The sequence below is a fragment of the Theobroma umbraticum genome, unplaced genomic scaffold, assembly GCF_002168275.2.
Source record: "Theobroma umbraticum cultivar Fairchild unplaced genomic scaffold, ASM216827v3 scaffold_12.1, whole genome shotgun sequence".
NCBI classification, from domain to species: domain Eukaryota; kingdom Viridiplantae; phylum Streptophyta; class Magnoliopsida; order Malvales; family Malvaceae; genus Theobroma; species Theobroma umbraticum.
This window is the reverse complement of record NW_018397269.1, coordinates 2,148,795-2,174,926: the sequence shown is the minus strand read 5'-3', so window position 1 is coordinate 2,174,926 and position 26,132 is coordinate 2,148,795. Positions and strand designations below refer to the sequence as shown.

At 32.8% G+C, this 26,132-nt stretch overlaps 4 protein-coding genes and 1 long non-coding RNA gene across 23 annotated transcripts; 2 read left to right on the top strand and 3 right to left on the bottom strand.

Annotated features, from left to right (window-relative positions):
* Nucleotides 1–335: 335 nt before the first annotated feature.
* Nucleotides 336–6,129, bottom strand: LOC110425707 (uncharacterized). Of its 6 annotated transcripts, none has more exons than XM_021440676.2 (9): nucleotides 5,731–6,129; nucleotides 4,588–4,634; nucleotides 4,412–4,514; nucleotides 3,784–3,870; nucleotides 3,339–3,422; nucleotides 1,562–1,615; nucleotides 1,088–1,176; nucleotides 847–892; nucleotides 336–755 (listed from the first exon to the last, which is right to left on the bottom strand). In XM_021440676.2, exons 1-8 carry the CDS (start codon nucleotides 5,992–5,994, stop codon nucleotides 847–849), a joined length of 774 nt encoding a protein of 257 aa, XP_021296351.1. In that variant the 5' UTR covers nucleotides 5,995–6,129; the 3' UTR covers nucleotides 336–755. The 6 variants fall into 6 exon arrangements, with proteins under 6 accessions (XP_021296351.1, XP_021296352.1, XP_021296350.1 ...); XM_021440677.2 differs by having other exon boundaries at nucleotides 336–751; XM_021440675.2 differs by having other exon boundaries at nucleotides 337–760.
* Nucleotides 6,130–7,104: 975 nt separating this feature from the next.
* Nucleotides 7,105–8,421, bottom strand: LOC110425994 (uncharacterized). Its single transcript, XR_002446092.2, has 3 exons — nucleotides 8,288–8,421; nucleotides 7,472–7,691; nucleotides 7,105–7,368 (listed from the first exon to the last, which is right to left on the bottom strand). It is a non-coding gene; the product is annotated as an uncharacterized LOC110425994 (long non-coding RNA).
* A 16-nt stretch (nucleotides 8,422–8,437) lies between these two features.
* Nucleotides 8,438–10,256, top strand: LOC110425993 (protein EARLY RESPONSIVE TO DEHYDRATION 15-like). 2 transcript variants are annotated; one of them, XM_021441081.2, is made up of 3 exons: nucleotides 8,438–8,577; nucleotides 8,657–9,012; nucleotides 9,101–10,256. In XM_021441081.2, exons 2-3 carry the CDS (start codon nucleotides 8,682–8,684, stop codon nucleotides 9,253–9,255), a joined length of 486 nt encoding a protein of 161 aa, XP_021296756.1. In that variant the 5' UTR covers nucleotides 8,438–8,577; nucleotides 8,657–8,681; the 3' UTR covers nucleotides 9,256–10,256. The 2 variants fall into 2 exon arrangements, with proteins under 2 accessions (XP_021296756.1, XP_021296754.1); XM_021441079.2 differs by having other exon boundaries at nucleotides 8,488–9,012.
* On the bottom strand, nucleotides 9,999–20,486 carry LOC110425992 (Zinc-finger domain of monoamine-oxidase A repressor R1 protein). 2 transcript variants are annotated; one of them, XM_021441078.2, is made up of 14 exons: nucleotides 20,403–20,486; nucleotides 17,996–18,371; nucleotides 17,029–17,126; nucleotides 16,854–16,940; nucleotides 16,603–16,768; nucleotides 15,729–16,511; nucleotides 15,171–15,313; nucleotides 14,893–15,087; nucleotides 14,693–14,783; nucleotides 14,423–14,591; nucleotides 12,415–12,525; nucleotides 12,236–12,332; nucleotides 10,954–11,057; nucleotides 9,999–10,253 (listed from the first exon to the last, which is right to left on the bottom strand). In XM_021441078.2, the coding sequence occupies exons 2-13, from the start codon at nucleotides 18,116–18,118 to the stop codon at nucleotides 10,988–10,990; spliced, it is 2,133 nt and encodes a 710-aa protein (XP_021296753.1). In that variant the 5' UTR covers nucleotides 18,119–18,371; nucleotides 20,403–20,486; the 3' UTR covers nucleotides 9,999–10,253; nucleotides 10,954–10,987. The 2 variants fall into 2 exon arrangements, with proteins under 2 accessions (XP_021296753.1, XP_089641278.1); XM_089785152.1 differs by lacking the exons at nucleotides 17,029–17,126; nucleotides 20,403–20,486 and having other exon boundaries at nucleotides 17,996–20,375.
* A 931-nt stretch (nucleotides 20,487–21,417) lies between these two features.
* On the top strand, nucleotides 21,418–25,165 carry LOC110425788 (Rhomboid-related intramembrane serine protease family protein). Of its 12 annotated transcripts, none has more exons than XM_021440805.2 (8): nucleotides 21,418–21,581; nucleotides 21,986–22,141; nucleotides 22,477–22,999; nucleotides 23,290–23,509; nucleotides 23,655–23,820; nucleotides 24,183–24,353; nucleotides 24,498–24,652; nucleotides 24,757–25,165. In XM_021440805.2, exons 2-8 carry the CDS (start codon nucleotides 22,124–22,126, stop codon nucleotides 24,992–24,994), a joined length of 1,491 nt encoding a protein of 496 aa, XP_021296480.1. In that variant the 5' UTR covers nucleotides 21,418–21,581; nucleotides 21,986–22,123; the 3' UTR covers nucleotides 24,995–25,165. The 12 variants fall into 12 exon arrangements, with proteins under 12 accessions (XP_021296480.1, XP_021296479.1, XP_021296487.1 ...); XM_021440804.2 differs by having other exon boundaries at nucleotides 21,979–22,141; XM_021440803.2 differs by lacking the exon at nucleotides 21,418–21,581 and adding an exon at nucleotides 21,592–21,822 and having other exon boundaries at nucleotides 21,979–22,141.
* Nucleotides 25,166–26,132: the final 967 nt, after the last annotated feature.

Here is a 26,132-nt window from a genome sequence, read left to right as displayed (position 1 = left end):
ACAGTAAACAACAAAAAGGAAGGTCACCCTCACTTTTCCTGAAAATTTACATTCTGATGAAAACACTATCATCTGTTATTTGCCAAAGTTTATAAAAACTTAACATTAAATTACACCTCCAGAATATTACCAGAGGTAGGGCTTTCTGCTTACCCCAGTAGCTGGGATCTTTGTATTGCCAATGCAAATCTGGCTTAGTATTTACTATATCAAGAGCCTCATCCTAGATCAAGAGTATCATTAAAATTGGCATGCTTACTTTAGAGTAAAAACGATAATAGTCTTCAAAGAAACTAGAAAACCATATCAGACAAAAACGACAATAAGAAAGTTGCCCAAGTCAAGATAGTTTGTGATCCAAGCTCAAGATAAAGTTCATATTTCTACCATCTATAGGCCACTTAGCAAGCTTTGCAGACAAAACATCTCACATGTTCTCCCAGAACAAATAATTGTTAGCCACCCAATCAAACATCGGATATTAGCTATCAGTTCTAGCTGTCAATGATTTTGCCAACTATTTTGCACTTTTTTTTTCCTATCTTCTTGAGATTCTAATATTGATATAAAATGCATTTGACATTGAATATATATGTATATATATACACATATACTACAAAATTTCATGAGAAACAACATATCAAAGTCAAACCCGAAAGCAGAATTAGATGAAACCGCCATCATAAACTTCACGAAGCTGATGCATTGGAGGTGGAATTTGAAATAAGTCGAACTTCATATATGTTATTCTCTCCCTTCCCTGAGCCATATAGCTCATAAGCTTTGACCAAAAAAGACTATTGTATAAGCAATTTTCAAATGAAGGAGTAGAAAAGCAAAACTCACCTACTTCAGCTGTGATCCCTGGTCCAAAGAAAGAAGCAAATTTTGCCTGGAAAACATCATTTTAACCAAAAGATCAATATGTTGTTATTTCCACTTTCTTGAATTAAGGAATTACAGAATAATAATGTACAAAAGTATTAAACATAGAGAAATTAACGAATGTCTTCATGACAATTTAAGGACATCCACATTAGAACTCTCAATAAATAGGTTGATACATACTTTGGCAAAGACATGTTACCAGATTACCTGTCTCTGTTCAAAATCTAACAATTGCAAAGCTTTAGCCTCAAACACCAGGACTAGACAGTATTTACCATCTTCTGTAACCTAAGACATGGTAGCAAAAATAAGGTGGCAGGCTAATATCTGAAAATCCTCATCAAATTAAGTCCAGCAATTGAGTACTCAGTTCAAATGATCTCAAGTAATGTACATAAGCATCAAAACAAGATCAAAAGATCAAACATCACTTCGACAATGGAAGATGCCGAAATAATTTGAGAAGTGACGATTACTCTCCTGCAAAGCCATGGGGGAAAAAAGGTACCGCCATATTGACAGCACTCTTTAGTTCCCAAACTAAAATATAATGCACTTCATAAATGTTCATGTAAGTTACTATTGACTGACACCAATAAATGTTTTCTATATATATGGTAAGGAAATTAGCAAATTTTATTTTTTGGAATAAAATCAAGTTAGAGAAGCATACTTCTTCCCGGATCATTTGTAGAATAGGTGCACTTCTTCGAGGAATTCCTCCACCCTGAAATTTTCAGAAATGAAGACTGATGTCAAAAATTTAAAATTTAAATATAATATAACAATAAAATTTACAAGTACAAGACATGGCACATTGTATCCGAAATTGCATTTTAAATTCTTCTTCATAGGTGTTGATCATTGTTGGCTTCTTTCTTTCTTTTTACCTTTCCTTTTCCTTCTAGGTGGAGACTGGGGAACAAGCAGGAAATTGACAAGCAAGAATAGCAAGATTAGAGTGATTTCACCTACTTCTTCACCAAATAACTCATACATGTAGCTTAGGCATGTCAATTCTTCAAATTTATATACGATTTAAAACACGGCAGGGGCAGGAGAGAGGCGAAAGATTTTTATCAATAGGACATATCTCTGACAAATGCAAGATGTTAACAGTCAAACACTTGCCAACAATTGATATTTAATCCATCAGGGGTCAACCAAAAAGTTTAAACAGTGCCTCATCAAGTGGTTGCAAAAGATTGTCCTCCAACTGCTAAATTGGCAACCAACAGGTCCAAGGACCAAAAATTTGGTAAGCAAACTTGGATTGAGGGCTCAGTGAAATCTGAAATTTTTACAAAATTAAATATTAAATGTACAATCATTATTCTTAGTCTAGCTTAGGTGATGTTTTGATTCTACAAATGCTCAAACTGGCTGCATCCACATTTTGGTCCAATTGAATTTGGTTAGAAATATTTCTTCCCTTTTTCATAATTTTCATCATTTCACACTGAACAAATTGTATATGATGCAGAGAAAAGTATAAACAAAGCAGCGGAGAGGGATGCAAGAGCGTGAGTTAGTTCATGAGAGCAGCCACATCATGCAAAAAAGCTCAAGGATAGAGATTGTATTTAGATGCCCCTTAGTTTTGTATTCTAGTGGCACCAACAGTAAGTATAGGTCTCTCTCTCTTTTATCTTTTCCAATAGTTAATCATTGAAATATTAAACTCCCAAACTTGTACATTATAGACTCTTTGATATCCCTCAAGGTTGCTTCTGCCAAGACAACACATAATTTGCAGATATTGACATTGAAACAAGAATTTATAAGATATGAAAGCCAGGGACAAATTCCTAACGAAGAGACCTTATGGATATTACATGTTCTCTATCAGAGTTGGGAGAAAAGAGCCATCCCAACACTTAAGCAAAGAAACAGCTTACTAATTTTCCTTTCCCACATACAGAGCACAAAGAAATCTCCCTTATTATATACAATGCAGAAATTTTAAAAACTACTCTTGCAGCAAAAGAAAGCATGGACAATTAATTCGATTTGTTAACATGTTTGAATGTCTAGATATTGAAGAAAATGCATACATTTTTCAAACTTTTCCTTTTCATTTAAAATAATACTCTACAGAATTATACATAAGTTCAGCTTCTTCAGACATTACCTATGAATTTGCTTTCTCATGTTGCAAATAGTAGGATTTTATAAAACAGAAAATTACTACTCTGTTATTTAGTTGTTCCAACTTCTAAGAGTTGCCAATGCAAGAGAGAATATATTCAACAAAGAATAAACAGAAACTTGAAGTAAGAAGAAAGACAGCATCCTTTGGAGTTCATCAATTTAGTCAATACTTAACTGTCAACAAACACAATTTTTGATTTCCACTTTTTTACTTCCAATGACCAAATAAGTGATTTGCCAAAACGCATATAAAAAGCACATATCCTGCATGGAGTTCAGTTAGACATTAGAAGTCATACCTGACCATACTGGAAAATCCGCTTCAATGCCTCATCCAAATGCTGTTCATCCCCGTAACGATATCTTGTAACATCACTCTTTACCTGATTAAAGCTATAAAAAGGTCATTCCAATGTGATCGCAAAACGAAAAGAGTACTATATGCATCTCATAATGAATGTAGCTTGGCACGAGGAAATTTTCAGGAACAAACAGACCGACCCTGATTTTTGACACATGTAAAACTCGACCTAATTTAGCCACTAATTAGTCAATGACTTATCAAATTTCATTAAGTCAACAATAGCCTTTGGAGTCAAGAAGCTATTACAATTGAAACCCTACCGGCAAGATGATTCATGTGGGGTATTATGGGAAATGGGATTGAACGGTGGAAAAATCTCATGTGCAATCTATCTTCAAGATTTCGTGAATGAGTGTGCAATGCCAGATTGATGAAAATACCTGCTTAAGGATAGGAGTGGCGCCAGTTTCCCTCAACATTTGAGCATCTGAATAGGTCAAGCATGGCACTGGTTTGAGTTCTGCATACTGTGAAACAACCAAAAGTCTACACTTTGTTAAAAGAAAAGAAAAATAAAAAAAGAAATAACTACATTGCTCCCCTGTCACTATTACAAAACTAGACTGCATAAAAGCATATTAGAGCTTTAGCAATATACTAAATATAATCTTCAGAGCATCTTAGAAAAGGACAGCTTACTGACCTAATATAAATGCTAAAGCAATTAAATAGAGCTAAGATCATGATAAGAAGAGTTATCTTTATAAAACTGGTTAATACAGCCGTTTATCTGAATCTTTATTCTCCTAGGAGGTGAAATTCACAGCTGATTTCAGTTTCTCAATGAGATTATGATGAAAATCTGGAAACCCTGTATTCCAGCTTTAACCAATTTAAGCCAAGATGAAATTTAAAAGCTTCTTGCAAGACACAACTTCACATATGATGCAACAATGCTGCTGAAGTTCTAATTTCAGATAGCTCAAAGCCCACTGTCTAATGAGGAAATATGAGATTAAACGTTTTCAAATATCCATCTCAAACCCAATCGTGTGAAAAAAATTTTACCTTGAAGGCCATTCCAATTATTGCAAGAGGAAAGCCATATGTCAGCATTATTGCCGACCATTCAGATCCAGGGAGAAAGTTAAAATATGCCCCAAAACCATACCTGTAAGTTACGCATTAACCAGAGACAAAGTACCCTTACGAGAAAGAAGAAAACTCAAAAGGTAAGCACTCACAAGAGGAGTGAAATTCCAACACCCAGTCCAATAACACCAAACGATAGCTGCAAATAATAATTACTAATATTAATATTCATCAGAATATAAGAAGACATATGATATATGTATCAGTTAACAGATCATTATCATGGAAGGCCTGATCTGCTCAGATCATCTGTGACAATTATGTCCAAATAAGAGATTTAACTGAAGTGAAACTAAGTGTGCGTCACTGTATTGCTTTTAGCATTTAGGTGGAGCATTACAAGCTTTTCATCGGAGAAGTCTGCCACTTATTAATGCAGTTTGCATTGTCTACATACCATCTACTGATCCAACTAGTTTAAATCAGAACCAATGTGATGGCAATCAATGTTAAGAAAAGATAGACGTAACTCACTCTCAAAAGAGGGTACCTATCTGATGCAAGCCTTTTTAACAATTCAGAGTCTCACAGTTACATATTGTAACATCAAGAACCATAACAGCTAATAGGTATCCACCCACATTGTAATCAGTCTTAATCTAACATTAAGATGGTGAATGGGTGTTGATTTATGTTACCTAAAGAAGTTAAGATATATATATACCAAATGGCGAAATATATTCCAACTTCCAAGGAAACAAAAAATGCATTAAAGGAGAAATGCAAATAGCAGTACTAAAGTAGCTTCACTTGATTTGTTGATTGAAATAAAATGATCTCTAGGAATTCACTAAAGAAAGCTTACGCCTTTTCCCTTCCTAAAGCAAGAGGGAAAATTGACACCCTCACTTTTGCCTATTTAGGAAAGATAAAGGAGCTCAAAATGCTTATAACTAAGGCTGAGAGCAAAACAATTCCAAATTCTCACTAATCCCATAAGACTATTGTGACAAATATGTGAATTTCCCAAACAAGTTTATGCCAAGACATTCACCTAAAATCAATTAGCTGTAAGTGGAAAGGCACCTATAATACTTTTATAAACAATTGGTTTCAAGTTGGATGCCACTGTAATACAATTTCATTCTAATCATCTAAATGAAAGCTATAAATTTCATTTCAAAAAACAATCACCCAAAGATCAAAACTACTTCACCTAGTTATCTAAATTCTTCCAAAACATACAAAACAAAATACCCAAATTTATTCTTTACAAAAGCTGATTAGTTAATTACCTTAGAGAACGAGAAGCCATCATCAGTGACAATGGTTTTGGCAACAGAAGAAGAAGGCCGAGAGGTTGAATCAGCTGCTTTTGTTATGAACGTTAGCTTAAGACTATGGGGCTTGGGAGTTGATCTCGTGAGGTGCTCGTGCTGGTGCTGCTGCCGTTGGGGCCGAGGTGATAAAGATAAGAACCAACGGTGGTGATTGACGCTGTGATGATGGGAATGAATAATTATAGCTGTTGATGTTGGGGATATTGCTTTCATCGGCATATCGGCTTCTTTCTTTTTCTGTTTTTCTTTGAATAATTACTTACTTCAATGGTTACTTCTTCTTCTTCTTCTTGCTTCTGTGTTTTGAGTGTATTATCTTCGGTTGGAACAACGAGAGGCTGTTGTTCGTTACTCTCTCAGCTTCATGTTTCAACCGCCAAATTGGCTTAACCACGTGTCACTCAGGTTTTCTCTACTTTTTTTTTTCTCATATTTACATTTTTATATTATTTTTAAGATTTATTGTTCTTTAGATATATTTCATTTATTCTAGTTGCCTGGCGTTAAATAATCTGTTAAAGAAGCTAGAAACTAGAAAGGTTGAAATCCATTTTAGTAGAGCCTGAAAATTCCTCGGTCACTTATTTAATTACATTAAACATTGGGGCTTAACCATTTAATCCCACTTTCCTTGAATCTAAATAGATCTCACAGTCACCATAAGTCCATTTTAATAAATTGACATCAAAGTCGTGAATGTAATAAGTGTATTTAGATTAAGTTAGTTTATCTTATTTTATCTTAATTTATCATGTAATCAAGTGTATTTAAATTAAATTATTTTATTTTATTTTATTTTATTTTATTATGTAACTAAATGTATCCAGATTAAATTAATTTATCTTATCTTAGGTTGTATTAAAAATACACCATTCTTGTAACCCAAAGTGTGCCATTATTCATTCAATTTAACTGTTAATTAAATAATTTGTATGCTCGACATCCATTCTCAAAGAGAAATTCAGAAGAAATTGATTGACCACCATGACAGCTCAATCAACTATGTTTAACTTATTTGTCAAAGGTATTTTTGCTGCAATACAACAGTCCTAAGATGAGATTTTACAAAATAATTAGTTGGTTATCTTTACATATTTATAACTTTACGTAAAAGTAAGTTTCAATAAAGATCTCTGATGCCACATAGATATTTTAATAAGAAGTGTTGTAAGTTAAAAAAAATAATTAATTTTTTATGTGAAATTATAAAAAGATAATTATTATAAAATTTAATCTTAAATGGATCGTATCATTGATGACTTACATAGATAGCAAGTCATAATTTTTAAGACTTATTAGATCAAATTCTAATACGGACAAATTAGATGGTCTATCTCAGGACTTCTGCTCAGCAACAAAAGATAAAAAAGATGGAGCGGTCATATGCAGTGCCATGTCCACCCATTCTTGATTGAGGGACTCATGGTTGCATGGAACATGTACATGCTACATATCCCAAGGCATTACTATGTTCAATGGGACTCCATTTTTCACATTGGAGACATGAGCTGTGCAACTGGCTCCTTGGTTCAGTGGGAGTTCCTTCCTTTCACCTTGAAAGCATAAGAGGTAACTTCCTTGTTCTGGTATTGTCTAAAATCAGGAGAAATGGAAGTCATGCTACTCCATAGAACAAGGCCCTCTCCGCATCACAATTATTTCAACAGAACAGTCAGAACAAGTGAACTCAACTTACCCTTCCAACACAGGATTCCTCCAATCTGATCTTGTTTTTGATTTGTTGGGTTTGAAGCTTTCATCAGCTTGATTGGTTTCTTCAGTGTAAACACTTTATCTTCCAAGAATATACAAGAGAAATTAACCTCTTCTTTTAAACATTTTCTAGCCCTGCATTTGAGAAGACGAATATCTCCCTGTGTAACATAATACGGACCCTCGCTAGCTTGGGCCGGCTCCTGCTAAGAGTGGGCTTCACATTATTAGTCTTAAACTGGACCTCTAGTTCTTAATTTTTTTTTTATTATTTTAGATAACTGAAAAAAAGTGAATTCACGAATTAAGAGAATGATTTGTATTTAGTTTGTTAAATTGTGAGAAAGAAATGAACATATTATATAAAATTAATTAAGATTCACTATATTTATATATTTAAAAATATATACTAAGATGAATTATAAAATTTACAAATTTTTATAAGTATTTTAAATTTAGTTTTAAATGAAAAAAGGCATAAAACCCATTATTTTTCAAACATTACATAATTTTTTTTCTAATTTTATGTCCCAATCTTGCATGATTTATTTGTTTTTTCTTGGAAAAAACTTTATAAACCCCATTCTTTCATAATTTTTTTAATAAGTCTATTTTTTTTATTTGGGTTCTATTTGATAAGATTGAAACAATTACAAAAAAAAAATTGCTTTCAACTGTTGATTTATTTAAGTGGGGCAGAGGATTGAAAATTAGTGGACAAATAATTTAATAAATCTTCCTGGAGTATTCCCACCCTTTCTAGAAATAAGCATATCTTTTGGTAAAAATATCTCCTCACCATCTTTTCCTATCCATCCGATCATCATCCCACATCTCTCAACCGTTGATTCATGACCACATCCAATCATTACATTATTCGAACTCACGTGTTGTACATACACGTGTCCCTTCAGTTCGTCGATTTACCGGCTGCTGCCCCGATGGTCCTCCCAAGCCTTAGCCTCGGACTCCCACTACTCACTTTGTGCTCTCTTTTCTTTCCTTATTAATCATCATCACCCTTTGGTCTCTCTTACTCTGAGCTTTTTAAATCTTCACTGAGCTGAACCTCAAAATTCAACGCCTAGGGTAACGTTCTCTTTTTTAGATCCACGGTGCAGATTTATTTTGAGATCATTTCTTAAATTTCTTTTCGTTGATCTCTCAGTGTACAATTTGATTGAGACATTTGAATGGCGGCGGTTGTCGGAGCTAGGTCGTCGACGTTGAATCCGAACGCGCCAATGTTTATCCCAGCGGCCTTTCGTCAAGTCGAGGATTTCTCTCCGGAATGGTGGGAGCTAGTCAAAACGTCCACTTGGTTCCGTGATTACTGGCTCAGCGAGCATCAGGAGGAGAGTTTCGCGGCGGATGACGAAGACGACGACGCGTATGTCGCCAATTTGTTACCGGAATCTTTCGAGCCCGGGTTCGATGAAGAATTGGTTGATCTCGATGCTCAGTTCCAGGAGTTCCTCGAATCCGAAAGTAGAGAAAAAACAGAAGCAAAGAAGGATCTAAACGGTAGCTGCGAAGCATGGAAATTCAATTCCTTTGACCTTTTTTTCCACCTCTAACATTGAAATTAAATTGAACAATTGGTTTTTTTCAGGTGTTGGAATGAATGCCAAGGCTTTAATAAGGAGTTTGAGCTTGCCTAAATCCCCGAGAGAGAGAGGTACGAGGTGTTTCGAGAAGCCAGCTAAGCAGGTAAGTTCCAGTCCCAAATCCAGATGCAGTCCGCGACGAATCCAGCAACCTCGTTGAGAAAACATCCTCCTCACTGTCACTGACATGAGTTAGCATTATTATCTAGTACGAGGAGTTTCTTCTTTTCAGGTCAAAGTGTTTGTACATAGGATAGGAGCTTACAGCTTTTGATATGCTTTTGTTGTTGTTGTTGTTTTAACTTTAACACCTTTGTGTTTTGCTTTACTTTTGTCTTTCTGCCTTTTGCGAGGTTATGCACAAATGTATGAAAGTGTTACGCGAATCTAAATAAACTTTGTTTGCTCCTTTTTATTTATTTATTTATTTTTTAATATTGAAGCAGGAACATATTAGAAATGGCTATGCGTTTAATTTACTGATGGCTATGGGACTAGGTTAAATAATTTTAATATTTGTTTGATTTTGTATAAATTTAATTATTAATAAATTATATATTTCATATAACGAGTTTAGATATTTAACAAATAGTATTTATTTGATTCAAATTCTAATTTATAAAATTTGAATACAGAAGGAAGATTAACAGCAAATTAATTAGGATATGAGAAGCAATAACCTTAACCTTCCTTTGTCACAACTCATCAACAATCTCTACTATTTGTCATTTGGTTAATTAAATTGAAACTAAAAAAGGAAAAAAATTTATTAAAAAAAAAAACAAACTCAATTGAACCAACTCAACCAACCCATGGACTAAAAAATTTAAGGATGCATACTTAGTTGGGAGATTTAATATCAAATCTATTGTCATGAATGGATGAATGTGGACTTGTAAGATATTAGAGAACAAATCTGTTGGAAGTATCATTTATATTTATATAACAATTATACAATCATGCAACATACAATATTTCATGAGTTACAAAATGCTATCAATCATCAGCTGAATCATACACCTTACAATTCCACAATCAAATAATTGGAAACCAAAAACCAATGTGTGCAACCCAAATTCATCATGAAATAGCAAGCAGACTGATGATGTTTTCAACTGTTGCTCATAGCTAGCAGCCATGCCTCCCCATTCTTCTGTTCTGTTGTTGATAAAAGGACAAAAAATTGTTGGTGTTGAAGATCTATGTATTCGTTATTTCAAATAAAAAATAGTTTTAAAATATTGATTAATGACTTCACATTGACAAAATTCAATATTCCAATTCAATAATTTGAAGAGAAAGATATGGCAATCCCAACTTATAGTGGCACGACCAAGAACACATTATCAGTGTGATAAAATAGAACACAGCAGACATGCACAGGATCTATGGTGAACAGAATGTAGCAAAATTCTCAATAGCATTCCGAATGCTTATTTAAAATAGTTTTTACTAGATTTCCAATGAAACTTAATGCATCATGTTAAAAATTTACTCTAAGAAAGAAAAGAAATTAACTAGATGGCATTAGAGATTAAAAGCTATTGTTGGTCTCTTACAACCTTACCAAACAGCTTAATCTGATAGGTGAAGGACCAAGAACAAATGTTAACATCTAACATAAGAAACTGTGTGTTTGTCATGGCAAGTCACATGCATCATATATTTCAATCAATCTTCATGATAAGTCAGCTGCAAGATGAGGTTATCTGGAAATTCATGTTTGCAGAACCACTCAAGCCAGTACCAAGTCCCAAAGAACAGTATTAAGCAGAATGGAGCATAACTTAATGCAAGGATTCTAAGATTTTGCACTTTAATGAAAAGTCATTTCCCATAACATGCAGCATAATATTACCTGAAAGAATGGCCAATCACATGGACTATGCATGCTATGACTTAGTTTCAGCACTAGAAATTGGAAGGCTATCTGAAAGTTTCTGAATCCTAAGCCTTCTTGTCCTGCAGAGAAAAAGGGGAAAGACATAAGTGATTGCAACACTACAATAAAAAGATACCATGTTTACTGAAAAACATAACGGGCACAAAAGTTGCCCTTTTCACAAGGTGCCCATGGGCCTGGCCACTCAGCCTTTAAAAAGCCCAGCCTGACACCTGCCTCGTCCTTTAACATATTATTTATTATTAAAATAATAAAATAATGTTTTTATAGTAATATTTTCAATATATTTTAAAATTGAGATTAAATAAAGTTCATGAATAAAATACTCCAATCAACCAAGCCTATGGAGACCTCTATTACAAGGCTACAAAGCAATACCTGCAAGGGGACCAAAAAGCAGTTAAGCAATTAAATTAATGTCTCTGGTTCACTGATCTGAATAGTTTAAATTCAGAACCAAAAACCAAACCCTCATTAACTTCACTTTTCTTTACCAATGCTCATTCTGAATCCAAAAATCCAAAATACTTACCCCCCCCCCCCAAACTGGCTCCAAAAAAGTCACGTGAAGTGGCCTGATTCTTCTCTAAATCCATTTAAATCATCAGCCATTCAAAATTATATCTCAGTTCTAGATCTAGTAAATAATCCATTTATGTACAGCACATGGCTCATGATCTTCTGTACCGTTGCATTCTAGGTCATAACATCAACAAGACTTAATAAAATAAACATGAAAGATAAAACTCTATCGGTGTGACACTCTGCAAAATGTTATATCAATTATTGCAAGTATCTCTCTCTCCCTCAAGGGAGAGAAACATGGAACAAAATTTCTTAAGAACAGGAAAGAAATTAGTTTGAGCTTTGATTGGAAGCCAAACGAGGTTATTTGCTAGAATTCACAAGCAGTGCTAGCTTTCCAGTTATAAAATAATTAAAAAGGATTGATTAGAAAATAGCTTATCACTTGAACTTTCTGAAAGTGTCTATAAGGTAATCTCCACCTGAAATCCTAAGTGGTAACAAAATTTCCATAATTACCCTCCAAGATATTCATAGAAATGCAGAGAAGTAGCCAATTTTAAAAATAAACTTCTGAGGATATTTGATCAAGTGGCTACCATATTTCTCAATTCCTAACAAATTATGCATACCTTTAGATCTCAAATAAAATTAAAAAGATTATAATAAAATAAATAAATTGGTTCCAAAAGACAATCATAAATGCAGTTACCTTATAGAAGAAATGTATTTCTCTACATCTGCTTTCTGTTCAACATCATAGGCAAACCATTTTTCATCAGGTGCTACTGGATCCAAGGTCCCAATATCTGTCCATTAAACATAAATAAGACTTAAACTTCCAATATTCATACCATTGATCAACACATAGAAGTAATGCATTTTGCTAACCTTGCAGCAAAATATACTGTTCACTGGTATACCCTCTCAATCGCCAGAAAGCATGACCATTAACATCCAATACAATAGGTGCCGTTCTAACAGCATCAGATCTTTGTCTCTCTGCAACAATTGTATGCAAAGGAACGTCAGCCTGTTTAAAATTTAAGATAATATTTGCACCAAAACATGCATTCAGAAGTATTTTTGTGTATGAAGCACAAAAGTTGAACAGTTGAAAATGGAATAATCCACTAGAACTAATAAGGAAAAAGCCAGGGTACAATTGTAGTTACCAATTGTATTAGATTTTAGATACCAATACACTGCCTTGCTACAAACAAGGCCAACAAGTATATTCAGCGAGAGCTTCAAAAACATAAAACTCCTAATAGGGGTGTGCAAAAGTCGGTTAAAACCAACTTAACCAACTTAACTGACAAAAATCAATTAATTTGGTTCTGTTAATTCAGTTAAAATGGTTAAGTCAGTTAAAAAATAAGTTAAATTGGGGCAGTTAGGTTAAAAAAATTTGAGATCAATTAACTGAATTAATCGGCTTTAGACTCCCTATTTCTACAGCCTATGAGAAGTTTTCTTGCATGTAAACCACTTACACACCACTCACATGTAAGATGTAACCTACAGCTCTAATGGCGTTTTAAGCTTCAAATACAAATAGCCAATAAAGGGTTTTCTTGCATGTAAACCACTCACACGGAAATTATGATTCATGACTCAAATCAACAAAATCAAACCCCATAATTCAATATTCATAAATATTATCTTTTTTAACAATTTTATAGAATTCCTTGTTGATATATATCAAATCAAACTAAATACATTACACATCCATATTTTCTAAAGAATAATGTTATTTCGTCCAAGATTTAGATACACTAACTCTTAACAAATAGCATGAATATGTTACAAATATAAACATTAATTTTGTAAGTAATGAAACCATTCCACTATTTTACTTTATAAAATATTAAAATTATATTAAAAAAATTATTCGATGGACATTGTTGTCGGTTAATGAGATTGTAATTAATATAATATTTTCTCTTAAGTTTGATAAAATAATATATTAAATACAAAAATTTGCTCTCTTAGTTTAGGTTAATGTTTATAAACATCTATTAATCAGTATTATTCAATTTACTATGTTGAATAGTTAGGTTGATAAATTAATTTATTTTCATAAATCCAATGGAGCGATTCTTTTCTTTGTGATAGATTTGGATTATTTCACTCCTCCTTGTTCATGAATGCTAAATATATGCCTAATTTCATCTGGATTCCATGTAAAGGCCAACAGAGCAGGTAGCAAGTATACAATTTCTTTTTCTTGCTCTTTTATTACTCTTGATTACATAAAATTTATCTTATATTGATGAATGATTACATTCTATTTATTTTATATTTTCGTGCTATTACAAGATTAACTATTAAATGAATTAAAAGTTAAAAAAAAATTCAATTAAGTCAGTTAAAACTGAATTAATCAACTTAAGTCAGTTAATTGGTTAAACTAGTTAATGGGAAAAAACCAGTCAATTCAGTTAATATGATATGAAAGTCGATTCAGTTAATGGGATTTTCTAACCGAGTCAACCGATTGCTCACTTTTAACTCCTATACTTTAACTCTACTATTAATTTTAACCAGTCCAACTACTTAAAAGTTAAAGATGAAGGTAACATCTTCTATTTATGTATAACAGAGACTTCTAGCACATATTAGCAAGTTCGAATGCCATTTTTTAACCATTTCTAAAACTTTTCAGATATATAGCTTTTCACCAATGGCACTTAAAATACTAATGATTCTGATTTCAAAACTCAGAAAAAAGGTAAGGTATAGATTCAATGCAACATATCCCTTGTATACACAATAATTATTCCCTGTCCAAGTTTGCTACGTTGCATGTTGAGAGAAAGAGGGGAAAGGGGAGGGGGGGCATGCACATTTTTCAAATAATTGCTTGAAGTCTACTACTTCGAGATCCAAAACATACTCTTTGGTAACATGCCCATTGCCTGGAGCACATCTGCATGAGCTTGAGCTGCTTCTCTTTTCATTTGTGCAACAAGAGTCTCATGCTCAGAAACTGACATAGAAGCACCACTTCTTTCAGTAAAGACTTTGGCAACCTCATCCTGCATTTTCTGCCTTAATTGTTTTTCCTGTATAAAGCAAAAACAAACAGAGTTAAAGAAAATTAGGTCAGTTTTGCACGAAGATTCTTAAGATCACTACATCAATGTCAAAAAAGTGCATGTATTACCTTATCCCTTGCAGCAAGAATCTTTTCTTTTGCTTCCTTCTCACTATCAGCAAACTCTAAATTTTGTTTGTCAATCCAACTCCTCAATGTTCTAAAAAATCAATTTGTATCAGAAAAAGAAAGGGGGACTTAAAGTAGAAAGAAAAGAAAAGAGTTATTATGTAAAATAGTAGGCTTTGCTTTTCACCCTTTTAACTTACATAGTGCAAAGGGCTTCATCACATAAGAAGTTTAAAAGCTTAAGCTTTGTAGAACTGTCTAACATATTATACGCATCCACACCCTTATCAAAAAAATTGGAAGGAACTTCTTCCAGTGCACATTGGGATTCAGACACACATTGGCCAAGAGTTCGGAACCATGAAGTGTGGTCACTTGTTCTTAAAGATGGAAACCTGAATAGTTTGTATAGCAAAAGATTGTAATTCAATTCCAAAAAAGAAGATGAAATTGAGTGGGTAAGGGCATTGATTTATACTTTTTGGCCATATCCTTTTGTATTAAAGACAACAACTGTGTATGAATTTGGGCTACTGGAGAGTACTGTAATCGGCACCTTCCACGTCCACGGATTATTTCTCTAATTACAGATTCTGCTTGCCCTTTCTTCATATCAAAAACCTAGAAAATAACAAGCATAGGAACCAAAAGTAATAACTAAATTAAAAAAACTAGGGCAGGTAAGAAAATGAAAGCAAACAATTGCACTGGACAATTAGCATTATAATAGTAAACAATAAATATTGAATCAACAAGTATTTTTCAAAGTGAGATATTTACAACACAAAAACAGAAGCACCTATTTGCCAAGGGAAGGGCAGGATGATATTTTATCAACCTTGTCTTGTGAAGGGATGTATACAGCAAGTCAGAATTTCATAATTCTTAAATCCATATTACAGAAAGTTCATCATAACAACACTTTTATCATCAATTAGTTCTGTATTATTCAGCTATTGATAAAAACAAAATCTACAATGAAGTATCTAGACTTGAATGTTAATTAAAAAAAAAAAGATTTAACTATCACACATACCAATCCAAAAGCTGCACAAAACTCTAAGAATTGCAATGCATGTCCAACATCTTGCGGAGGTAAGTCAACACCTGCAACAGTTACTAAACTGGTGCACTGAGGCAATTGAATGTCCATGTCAAACTTTTTATCCACCACTTGTGCATTACGCTTTTTATTTTTTCTAGGCTCTATATCTGACTTGAGCTCAGCACTGGTGTTATCATTTTCAAAACCAATTAAACCTCCAGGATCCTCACTTTTTACACCGTTTCTTTTATTTCCAACATGAGATATGGTGTTACTTTCTAGAACTTGCATCTTAGAATTCTTTTCCTCCATAAAATCACCCTCAGATTTTTCTTTTAACTTCAGTTTTTCCCTGGACTCTTCATCGGAAATTGTGGGCTCCCTTTTCTTAGAAATTTCCCCCGGAATTTTAACACCAGTTAGAACTCCTGCCCTCTTGCTTTTTGCACATTTAGTTCCTTCTCCTTTAGTGGGACAGGAAGGATCATCCATTTGCACTTCTGTCTTAGAGTTGTTTTTATCTTTTCCACTTCCCTTCAATTTTTTCTTTGAAGCATCATTCAAGACTTTACGCTTTTTTGGACTATTTTTCTTCAAAGATGCCTCATGATCTTCATTGCCATTACACAATTCCTTCAATCCTTCTCGTTTCATTTTCTTAGATTTGTTTTCATTAGAAAATGATGTCAAATTCTGAGAATCAACCTTGGAATCACAGTCTCCATCAAAAGAATTTTCCTTCCCAAGCTTCCTTGGTGAAGCAGCCATAGACTCCTAGGAACATCAGAGAGACACAAATTCTATCACCCAAAAAAGGTAAAAAAACAATAGTCTATCATCATTAACAAGAAAAACAAAGCCAGACCTTGGAAGCAACTTGCTTCTTTGGTGGAACACTTATATCTTTTCCAATCTTTTCATATCCAAAACTTTCAGGCCCTTTAGCTTGAAGCAATTCTGAAACAGAAGAATACCCAGTTGCTTTGGCTCTGTGCACTAGAATACCTGTAGGTTTGTGACCTTTTTTCTTCCTAAATATGTAGTACCCCATTAGACTTGATCAAAAAATTAACAATAAAATAGATTATAGGAAAATGCCCATTGCAATATGCTTACATGCAGAGACTACAATTGCAATTGTCTCTGCACTTGGGACAATTCCAATCGACCAACAATGCGACTTCTTCTGCATTCTCCCCATATCTATACAATATCAATCCAACAAAAAAACTAATAAGAGAATGGCATCATTCAATTAACTGGATTGCACAAGAAGGGTTAAAGTAACAACCTGTTTAATAAGCATTTACGGCAATACTTAATGGGACATTGCTTGTTCTTTTTCAATTTCTTGCATGGAGCCAAGAAACCCTTTATTTTTTGTCGGCACTTTAGCATTTGATCCCAAGGCAAAAGGAAACATTAGGGGAAAAACTAAAGCTAAAATTATCAATCAAAATATTAAAACATTTAAAAAGTAAAGTTCCATGTGCACTGAAATCTACTGGTTTCAATATAATGCTCAAAGTAATTCCATTAAGCCAAACTTATATTGCTCCAACTCTTTATTTTCCATTAAGTATCAATATTAGACACCAAAACATATTTGAGCTGCATCAGTATCTCCATCTTAGTCACCGAATATATGGAAAAACTTAGAAACAAACTGAATTGACACAACCCGTATCAGACACTCACCCCTGAGTGAGTTCCAGTGACAAAGTCAAACAATTGAAACACGTCTCAGTGTCCCAAACAAGAAGAAAACAAGACATGGGTGTTTTTACATCAAGGAAGTAGAATAAAAAGATGGTAGAGAACAAAAAAGAAAACCCAAAAACTAAAATAAAAGATACAAAAAGTATAAAAGTCAAATCCATAGTTTAACATGATTATTAAGGGTATATAAAATTCAAATGAAAGTAACACTTGTTAACGCGAAATTAATTTCAGACGATATTTTCTTCTCAATAAGACCGTGAGAAAATTGTATTTACAATCTTTTCTTTAATTTAAACCCTGTAAGAAAATGGAGTGTTCAGAAGCTGATAGATTACAGAAACAAACATATGTCAGAATTTAAATAAAAGTAACATCTGCTGGTGCAAAATCATTGTTTCATACAATTTTTTCTTGTCAAACCAAAAGAAAAAAGAAAAGTAAAAGGACAAAACAAACTAAAAATAAAACCCAAAAATAAAGGGTAAAAACCATTCCAAAAATTCAGTTAAAATGGAATTTAAGGAAAAAAAAATTACCTGGTGACATGTTTGTCCACTTTCAGAATCAAAAATTCTTCGTCCGACGACACGAATTCCACCATTGCCCGTTGTTTGCTTCCCTCCTTCCATTTTCGAAGCAGAAGTTGAAGCAACAGCCATTTGCTTTTCTCAAATTCTCAACCAAATGATTCATTGAATCGTGAACATATGAATATATGCCTTTTGGTTGTTTCTGTTTTTGGGAGCTTTTCAAATTTGGTTTTGGTTTTGGGTTTCCCTCTTTCCCCTTAGTGGCGGGACTGATTTTGAGAAAAGCACAGTATGGGAAATTTTTGGGAATTCCCGGGAAAATTGTAAATTTCTAGTAGAGCTGGGCGCGAAACTGTCTCTTTTGCAATTGAGCGTGCCCTAGCTATGCAATGGACCAAATTGTATATTTAGGTGGGTTTGGTTTGAAGCCCCTTTTATAGTGATTTGGCCATTCAAATTTTTAACCCGTTTCAGTCGTGAGCAGGCTTTGTTACCATTTTCAAACACTTCAAGTAAATTTAAATAAAATTTTATATAATTTATTATATTTAATTAAATTTTTATATTTTAATTTTAATTTTAAACTACATAAATAATTATAATTAATAATTGATTAATTATTATTAGTATATGTTTGATCTGACATTTTTCAATTTATTTATTTTTTATTAACGAAAATCAAATTAAACATGATTTTTTGAAAAACTCTTTAAAAAAATAATTTTTTTAAAGAACAATATTTTTAAAAGAAGAGACTTAAAAAAGAGCTTAAAGTCTATCTTTTAAAAACATATTAATTTTGTCAAAAAATACTTTTCTTTCAATCAATCTCTCTCTCCTCTCCTTCTTTCTACAAATTATTATTTTTCAATGTAAATCACAGTTTTTTTCTTCTTTATCTCTGTTTACAAAAATTAGTAGAAAAAACAAAAAATCCAGAATATCAAATTCTAGAATTTTTTTATTCTTATAAAAATTAAGAGAAAAACATCTAAAATTCAAAACTTCATTGAAAAAAAAATTAAAAGACCTAACGATAAAATATCAAAATTTTTTTTTTCTTTTACAATGATTAAGAGAAACAAATTTAAAATTCAAAACTGCATTAAGATACTATTTAAAAGTTTTCTTCTTTTTTCATCAAAAAAAATTTTAATGTTTACTAATCGTTTTTTTTTTTTTAAATTGAAACATCATGTTCCGATTGCTTGCTAGATCAACAAAAATCTAATACTATTACTACTATATAAGTTTGAAAATTATTCTTTTTTTTATTGATTTATTTTATTTTAACATAAAAAATTATATATAAACTTGAAACATTACATTATAATTTATTAAGTGATTAAAGATGGCATAATATTTTTTATAGTAATTTAACCAAAATTATAGCTTATATAATTTATTTTGTTAAATAGTTTACCGAACAGTTTTAACTTAATTCTAAAAACTATTATTTTTTATAAAAACTTAATAATAACTTTGAAGTTAAAAATAAACTAAACCAAACAGGCTCTTAATCAACATGCCAATTGTCATTTAATATCATATGATATTAATATGCCATGTTAATATGCTGATATGACAAATTAATATGGTATAATAATATAATTATGTAATATTTGACATTTCACGTTAATACTACTTAGAAGTAAAATGACAGGTTATATTTTGACAAATGATAATTAATCAATCAATAGTTGTAATAGACTATTTAATACAAAATAAAAAAAAGAGCTTGATTAATATAATAAAAATATAAAAAATAATTTATTTTACTTTCATAAATAGTTCAAAAAAATTTTCAGCTATTATATCATTCTCTAATGTTTACAAGTAAAAAAAAAAAATTAAAGATAGCAATATACAAGAAAAACGTGGTAGATTTTTGGTCCAACCCAACCTAACTCCACGAATTGACATTGGATTCTCCATTTTCGACTTCACCTAACATTTTATTCTTTTCATTCTCTAAAAAAATAGTTTCCTATATGATCCAAACCTACGTCAAAATTGTATATATCAAGATTTACTTTTATACGTATACACAATGAATACTATAATATGAATGTGATTTATTTTTATTTTTAATGAGAGAGATGATATCTTCTTTTATGTAATAATAATAACTGTTTTTTTCCTCCCCACACATAGCCAAGCCACCAAACATTGTTTAGTTTTGAACTTAGGTGATGGTTTCTGAGGTTAACTTGACTTATGGTTTTATCTTATGCATACAAGTAAAGCATTTATATATATATATATATATATATATATATTTATACATAATTCCAGATTCGAAATGAAACATAAAAATATTTACTGAATGAGAAAAAATTATATTATCATTATATATATAACTCGAAATTATAAATACAAAAAGAAAAGGAAAAACCCTTAGCATTTAAAATACCTTTCAAACTGTTCGAACTTGATTCGAATAGTAGTGTTGTAGCAAGTGAACATTGATATGAGATCCTTTGGAGCTTTGCGTTCTGAATTAAATAGTATGTCCTAATCAGAATCCAATGGCTTATAAGAAGTCCCACCAATTTGAGAAACCCTGGTATTCATTTCTGACCACAGCCTTAACATTGTGGTTGACAATGCAGCTGCTTGAATTAATATCTTTGTTGAGTCACCAAACTTTTGATTGTCTAGCCAAGTTTTCTTCAAAATATGGTCCATTTGTACAGAAAGTAGGGTCCTAATTGAAAGAAGCGAGTGGCCTTACACTCTCTTGTAAGGTATATTCATTTTCTTCGCCCTAATTTCTATATATACCCACCATACTTATGGTGTGTTCGAGTCAGACTACTTTTATATACAAGTTCATTTAGTAATTATATTACTGTTTTAATTTTCTTAACTATGAGTTAATGAACATGTGATAATTTTTTAAACTTATTCGCGAGGTTTACAATTTTTATGATTGAAACATTAAATTGAAATTATTCAAAAAATTTAATTAAAATATAGTTTTTTTTTTATGTTTTTTGGATGATGGATAGATTGAAAATTGAGGAAGTGATTAAATTATAATATAAAGTCATATTTAATAATGATTTGTTTCAGACTTTTCAACCAAAAAATTAGGGTATTAAAAGAAATGTAATATGAATACCAAGAATATTATGTATGGAACATTTATTTACAATTAATAATTTAATTTTAAAATATCATTCTACTATTTAATTGACCAAAAAGGGAGAATGAATTAACAATCGAAAAAAGGAAAGGAAATTTAAGAAAACGGATGTCGGTATATGGGGTCCATGCAAATCTTGGGTGGGGCGAATCACGAACAACGGGAATTGAATCAGATCACACGTGGCATCTTACAAGTGGGCCAACAAAGATAAGGCAAGATTTAATAGATTTCCTTCCACGTCGTTTACTGTACTTTTCAAGTAGTCCCAGTGTCCCAACCCCCGCCAAGGTTTGCTTCAATTATGAACCTCCATTAATGGAAGTACACGGCAGTTAAAAAGTGCAATCCATGTCTGCAACTCATCATCTCTTTCACCATACTCCAATCTCTTTGGAAAGTACTTTTTGATTCCTTGGGACTTTGAGCTTCTCTCTTGTAGGGGTACGTAAGTTTTCGTCTGTTTTCTTTCTTCTCTTTCTTCCTGTTCAGCTGACAAAACGAAAACGATGCATCCATGCTAACATATACTCCAGAAAATTAAGAAAAGGTGTTCATATAATTGCAAATGTGTTATTGTGAGATACATTTTTACGTCATTAGATGTTTATCAGATGAGATTCATGTGAAATTTACACGATCATATGTCGCATGAATGAAGTGTGATCAAAAGGCGGTTAAAAGAGTAAGATGAAAGTCGAAACTGTGTGTTGTTGTTCTTATTTCATGTTCCAGAAGTTGAAACTAAGATCAAAATGCTATGTTGGGTTCGTTTTAAATTAAGAATCTCAATATTTAATATTTATTTTTCAAGTGTTTGATTTCTCTGAATGTCGAAAAGATTATAGGTATGCTGTGATTGATCCTGATGCTTTCATTGATTCGATGTCAAAGCTTCATAGTCTCTTGAATTTTCATGTCTTTGAACTTTGGCCGTTTTGGACTGATTACTGCTAAGAGTGTACAGATGGTTCCAATGGGCTAGCATGTACGTAATTGTTCAGGTACTTTTGCTTGGAATGACAAAAAGAAAAATCTAGATAGTGATGGGCCATTAGAACATGATTTGCCATTTTGCAGACCATTAGGCAGAGACTCGAGTAATTTGCTGCTTAAATTGGCTGAGTAGCTTTACTACTGTAGCTAGAGGCCAGAATTCCCATGGTGCGGTTGATCATATTACAGCAGGAATGAGCCCATAAATGTTGTATTCTCATTTTGAAAACTAGTGCTAGTTTTTTTTGTGCATAGCTAAGAATAAGGGTTTTTTTTTTTTGGTGGTGATTTCAAGCATTATTTCACTGTTAAATTTATTTGTTTTCATCAATTATGGTTGCAGGTCAGCATGGCTGTGGTTCCATCATGTTATAAAATGCCATATAAAGATCAAAATTTTCTAATTCCTAAGGTAGAAAGACTGACTGAGAAAGGCTACATATGTGGCTGCACTGCTCCTTTAGAGGGTTCTGCATGTTTCTCTTCTAGTTGTGACAACAGATGCAGGGGGTGGCATCCCTTGCATATTTCTTCCGGTACCTTAACGAAAGCTGACACTGGAAACAGAGACAGAGGTTTTAACAGACTGCAATGGCGTCTTTGGACCTTGACTGGTGTGCATAACACAAAATTTCATCTAAGAACCTTATCCAGGAAAGCATCGCCAAAGGAAAATTCAGGGCCTGGTCCTAATGAATCACAGCTGAGATTATTGGAATCTTATTTTGGAAAACGTCAAGAAGATGCGAAGAAGACTTCTTCAGTTTCTTCGAGCAAGACAGTGGAGTTGCTCGATAATAGTGGTGAAAGTAACACAAAGATGAGGTTGAGCTCTCTAGATGCTTATCTTAGCAAACTTGATGAAGGTACTCTATTATGTCAAAAGTTTATTTTTCTGTAACTATTTGATTCTATGAATGTTTGCCTGTCTGGTCCTTTAAATTGGTTAGAGTCCGATAAGATGCAAAATAATCACTACTCCTACAATTTGTAACATCTTGATAGAGTGTATTATCATCACCCACTGGACTAATTTCATATTACTAGTAAGATTATTTCCTTTGTTTGCTTTAGAAGCAGCCTTTTTCTAAATTCATGTGGAAAGTGTTGAAAACATGCATGTCTAGCTGTCTGAATCTCTTTTGACTTTCTTCAGATTCAAATTCTAGAAACAATGTATCATCATCCATTGCCAGTGGCCGAAACCCTGAAAGCAACCCAATAGCAACTCCATTTTCTGTCAGTGAAGATGCTAAGATAGACGAGGAAGCAAAACTGAGAAGTGATGTAGGCTTCAGAGTAAGGGATGTTGGTAGTGGCTCTAAGAGATCTGAAGCTTTGCAGCAGTATGATGAAGCTTCTGATCTCTACTTAATGTAAATCACTAGCCCATCTTAATTGATTTTATGCTTATTATAGTTAAATTCCATGCTCTTACATTATCTATGTATTAGTGCTGGAAATTTTGTCTGGCAGATGATATGATATCTCATACGCTTCCATGTTTTTATTTGGATGCAGAAGTATATTGGCTTCCATAAACATCGCTGTCTTTCTGTTTGAAATTGCCACTCCAGTTAGAAACTCTGACTTGGAGCTCTTTTCCCTCCCTTCATTATATGGAGCGAAAATAAACGATCTGATCCTTGTTGGACAATGGTGGAGGCTAGTGACACCAATGTTTCTGGTACAAGATTGAAACAACTGGGTTCGTGTTCCTTTACTGTTCTGTTTTTGCATAACACTTTATGTCACTTTGCATTGTTTGCTGTAAACAATTTCAAGCAAAATAAGCAGCTTTGATTCTGTGCAAACAAGTAGCATCCATTACATAGTTGCCAAATAAATCATCCACTAATTATGTTTGACAAAAGAAGAGTTTATCTTAAATAGAGTATAGTCAATGCAATAATATTTGGGACTCACCATAATATGTCAACTGTTGTGACAAAGGTAATTACACTCATTTGATTTGCATGATCTCATTCTGTTTTGGTTTCTGACTTTTTCTATAATCTCCGTCTAATTAGTTTTGATTTGGTGATGCAGCATTCTGGAATTCTTCATGTAGCTCTTGGTTGTTGGGCACTTCTTTCTTTCGGGCCTCAAGTTTGCAGACGTTATGGATCCTTTACATTCGTCTTGATATACTTGCTTGGTGGAGTCTCTGGAAACTTGATAAGCTTTCTCCATACACCAGAACCAACCGTTGGTGGGACGGTGAGCAGCATTCCTCCTTCCTCTCTTTGCCCCACTCTTAGTTACATAACTCTTAACGGCAATGCTCAAAGCATTAAGTTTGTGACTATTTCCTTCACAGTTGCACTAGGTTGTTTCCAAACTAAGACTATCTGTTCCCTGCAGGGACCAGTCTTTGCTGTGATTGGTGCCTGGCTGATTTATCAAATACAAAACAAAGATGTAACTGCAAAGGACATTTCAGAGAGGATGTTCCAAAAGGCAATCCTTGTGACTGCTCTCAGCTGCATATTAAGTAATTTTGGTCCTATTGATGACTGGTGAGGTTTCTGCTACTCAATATATCACATTGTTTTAACAAGAAAGCAAAAGTTAACTCATTATTTTATTACTGAAATTTAAAGTTGTGCATTGACAATTGCAGGACTCATTTCGGAGCAGCTTTCACTGGTATAGCATATGGATATTTCACATGCCCTACGCTTCAGTTGGACGATGCATCTTCGAGAGCCGGTCAAGAGGAACAAATCACACTTGTTGGACGAAATGCTGATGCTTGCAAATCACTCATTGTGTTTACTGTTTTCATTCTGGTTTTCAGCTCTCTACTTTTCCTTATGCAACCCCCTCTCAGCACATTGCCAGTAGATGACTTCGTGTAGAACCGGGAAAACAAGAAATGAAACGAAATCTATAGCCTATTTTATTTGCAATTATCATGTAGGGTGAAGGAACTCACTTTGAGAGAGACCTTTGCAATATTGTACAGATGGAATAAGGTCTCAATATGATATCACATTTTCTCTTAGAGTAAAATATCTTAATTCTTTTAAGTTTTAATCAAAATTATAAAAAAATTTATTAAGTTTCGAAATAGTCATTTTATCTCAAAATTACAAATACTGTTAACAAAAATAAAAAAAATTTAAATATTTTTTGATTAATTTAAAAATTATTTTTATATATTTAAAAAAGAAAAAACAAGCACCGATCGGTGCTCCCCATCACTCCCTAGCTCCCCTTTCAGGTCTGGTGCTCCCTTGGGAACCCGACTGGGGCTACTTAGGGGATCTCTAGTGCTCCCCAATGGAGAGTTTTTCCCTTTTTTAATTTAATAATAAATAATAAAATTATATAATTATAATTATAAAAATTAATAAAGGTCAAATTGTTTTTTTATTTTTATCACGTTAATAAATTGATAAAAATATTAACAATTGACAAACGACTGGATCTACGTGTTATAAAAATTTTTAAATTCTTTCAAATAATATAAGAATTTGAAAATAAAAATATAAAAATTTTTAAATAAAATTTTTTAAATTTTAAAATAAAAATATAGAAATTTGATTGAACTTATTTAAATTCTTTCCAATAATTTAAGAATTTTTTAAAACATTATTCATAATAAAAAGGATCTAGCTTAAGTTCAAGAACAAGAATCGGAATACTGTGGCATTATAGTTTTGACAGGTAAACAAACAAAGGAAAATTTACTATGCTCAGGGTCTTAACCCCAAACAGATTATATTGCATCATCACATTTCCATGATGAATAGCCCAATAAAGATGGTGAAATTTGTATGAAAACAACTATTTTGATAGAATCATCTCTGCTCTCTTATAAAATTTCACCAGCAAGTCTCATTTATAAGTGATGAGTTATTGGTTTGAAGATTTGATTCTCGAAATTTATGGCAAACTGAAAACTAAGACATGCACGTAAGTTAGCGCCGGGCCAGTAGAGTTTTATTGCTTAGCCGCCCCTCTGATTGTAAAGATTGGTGTTTTGCAGAAATC

What these genes read in the sequence shown, in the direction of transcription:
- LOC110425707 (XM_021440672.2), bottom strand. Translation starts at nt 5,994, where the DNA reads ATGCCGATGAAAGCAATATCCCCAACATCAACAGCTATAATTATTCAT. An exon ending in GTTGGAATTTCACTCCTCTT is followed by an intron (nt 4,515 to 4,587) that starts GTGAGTGCTTAC and finishes CGTAACTTACAG; the next exon opens with GTATGGTTTTGGGGCATATT. An exon ending in GGATTTTCCAGTATGGTCAG is followed by an intron (nt 1,616 to 3,338) that starts GTATGACTTCTA and finishes TGAAAATTTCAG; the next exon opens with GGTGGAGGAATTCCTCGAAG.
- LOC110425993 (XM_021441081.2), top strand. Translation starts at nt 8,682, where the DNA reads ATGGCGGCGGTTGTCGGAGCTAGGTCGTCGACGTTGAATCCGAACGCG. An exon ending in AGCAAAGAAGGATCTAAACG is followed by an intron (nt 9,013 to 9,100) that starts GTAGCTGCGAAG and finishes GGTTTTTTTCAG; the next exon opens with GTGTTGGAATGAATGCCAAG.
- LOC110425992 (XM_021441078.2), bottom strand. Translation starts at nt 18,118, where the DNA reads ATGGCTGTTGCTTCAACTTCTGCTTCGAAAATGGAAGGAGGGAAGCAA. An exon ending in AATGGGCATGTTACCAAAGA is followed by an intron (nt 12,526 to 14,422) that starts GTATGTTTTGGA and finishes CAATTGTTGCAG; the next exon opens with AGAGACAAAGATCTGATGCT. An exon ending in AAATACATTTCTTCTATAAG is followed by an intron (nt 11,058 to 12,235) that starts GTAACTGCATTT and finishes TTTTCTCTGCAG; the next exon opens with GACAAGAAGGCTTAGGATTC.
- LOC110425788 (XM_021440802.2), top strand. Translation starts at nt 21,793, where the DNA reads ATGAAGTGTGATCAAAAGGCGGTTAAAAGA. An exon ending in ATCAAAAGGCGGTTAAAAGA is followed by an intron (nt 21,823 to 22,476) that starts GTAAGATGAAAG and finishes TTATGGTTGCAG; the next exon opens with GTCAGCATGGCTGTGGTTCC. An exon ending in TCTTAGCAAACTTGATGAAG is followed by an intron (nt 23,000 to 23,289) that starts GTACTCTATTAT and finishes GACTTTCTTCAG; the next exon opens with ATTCAAATTCTAGAAACAAT.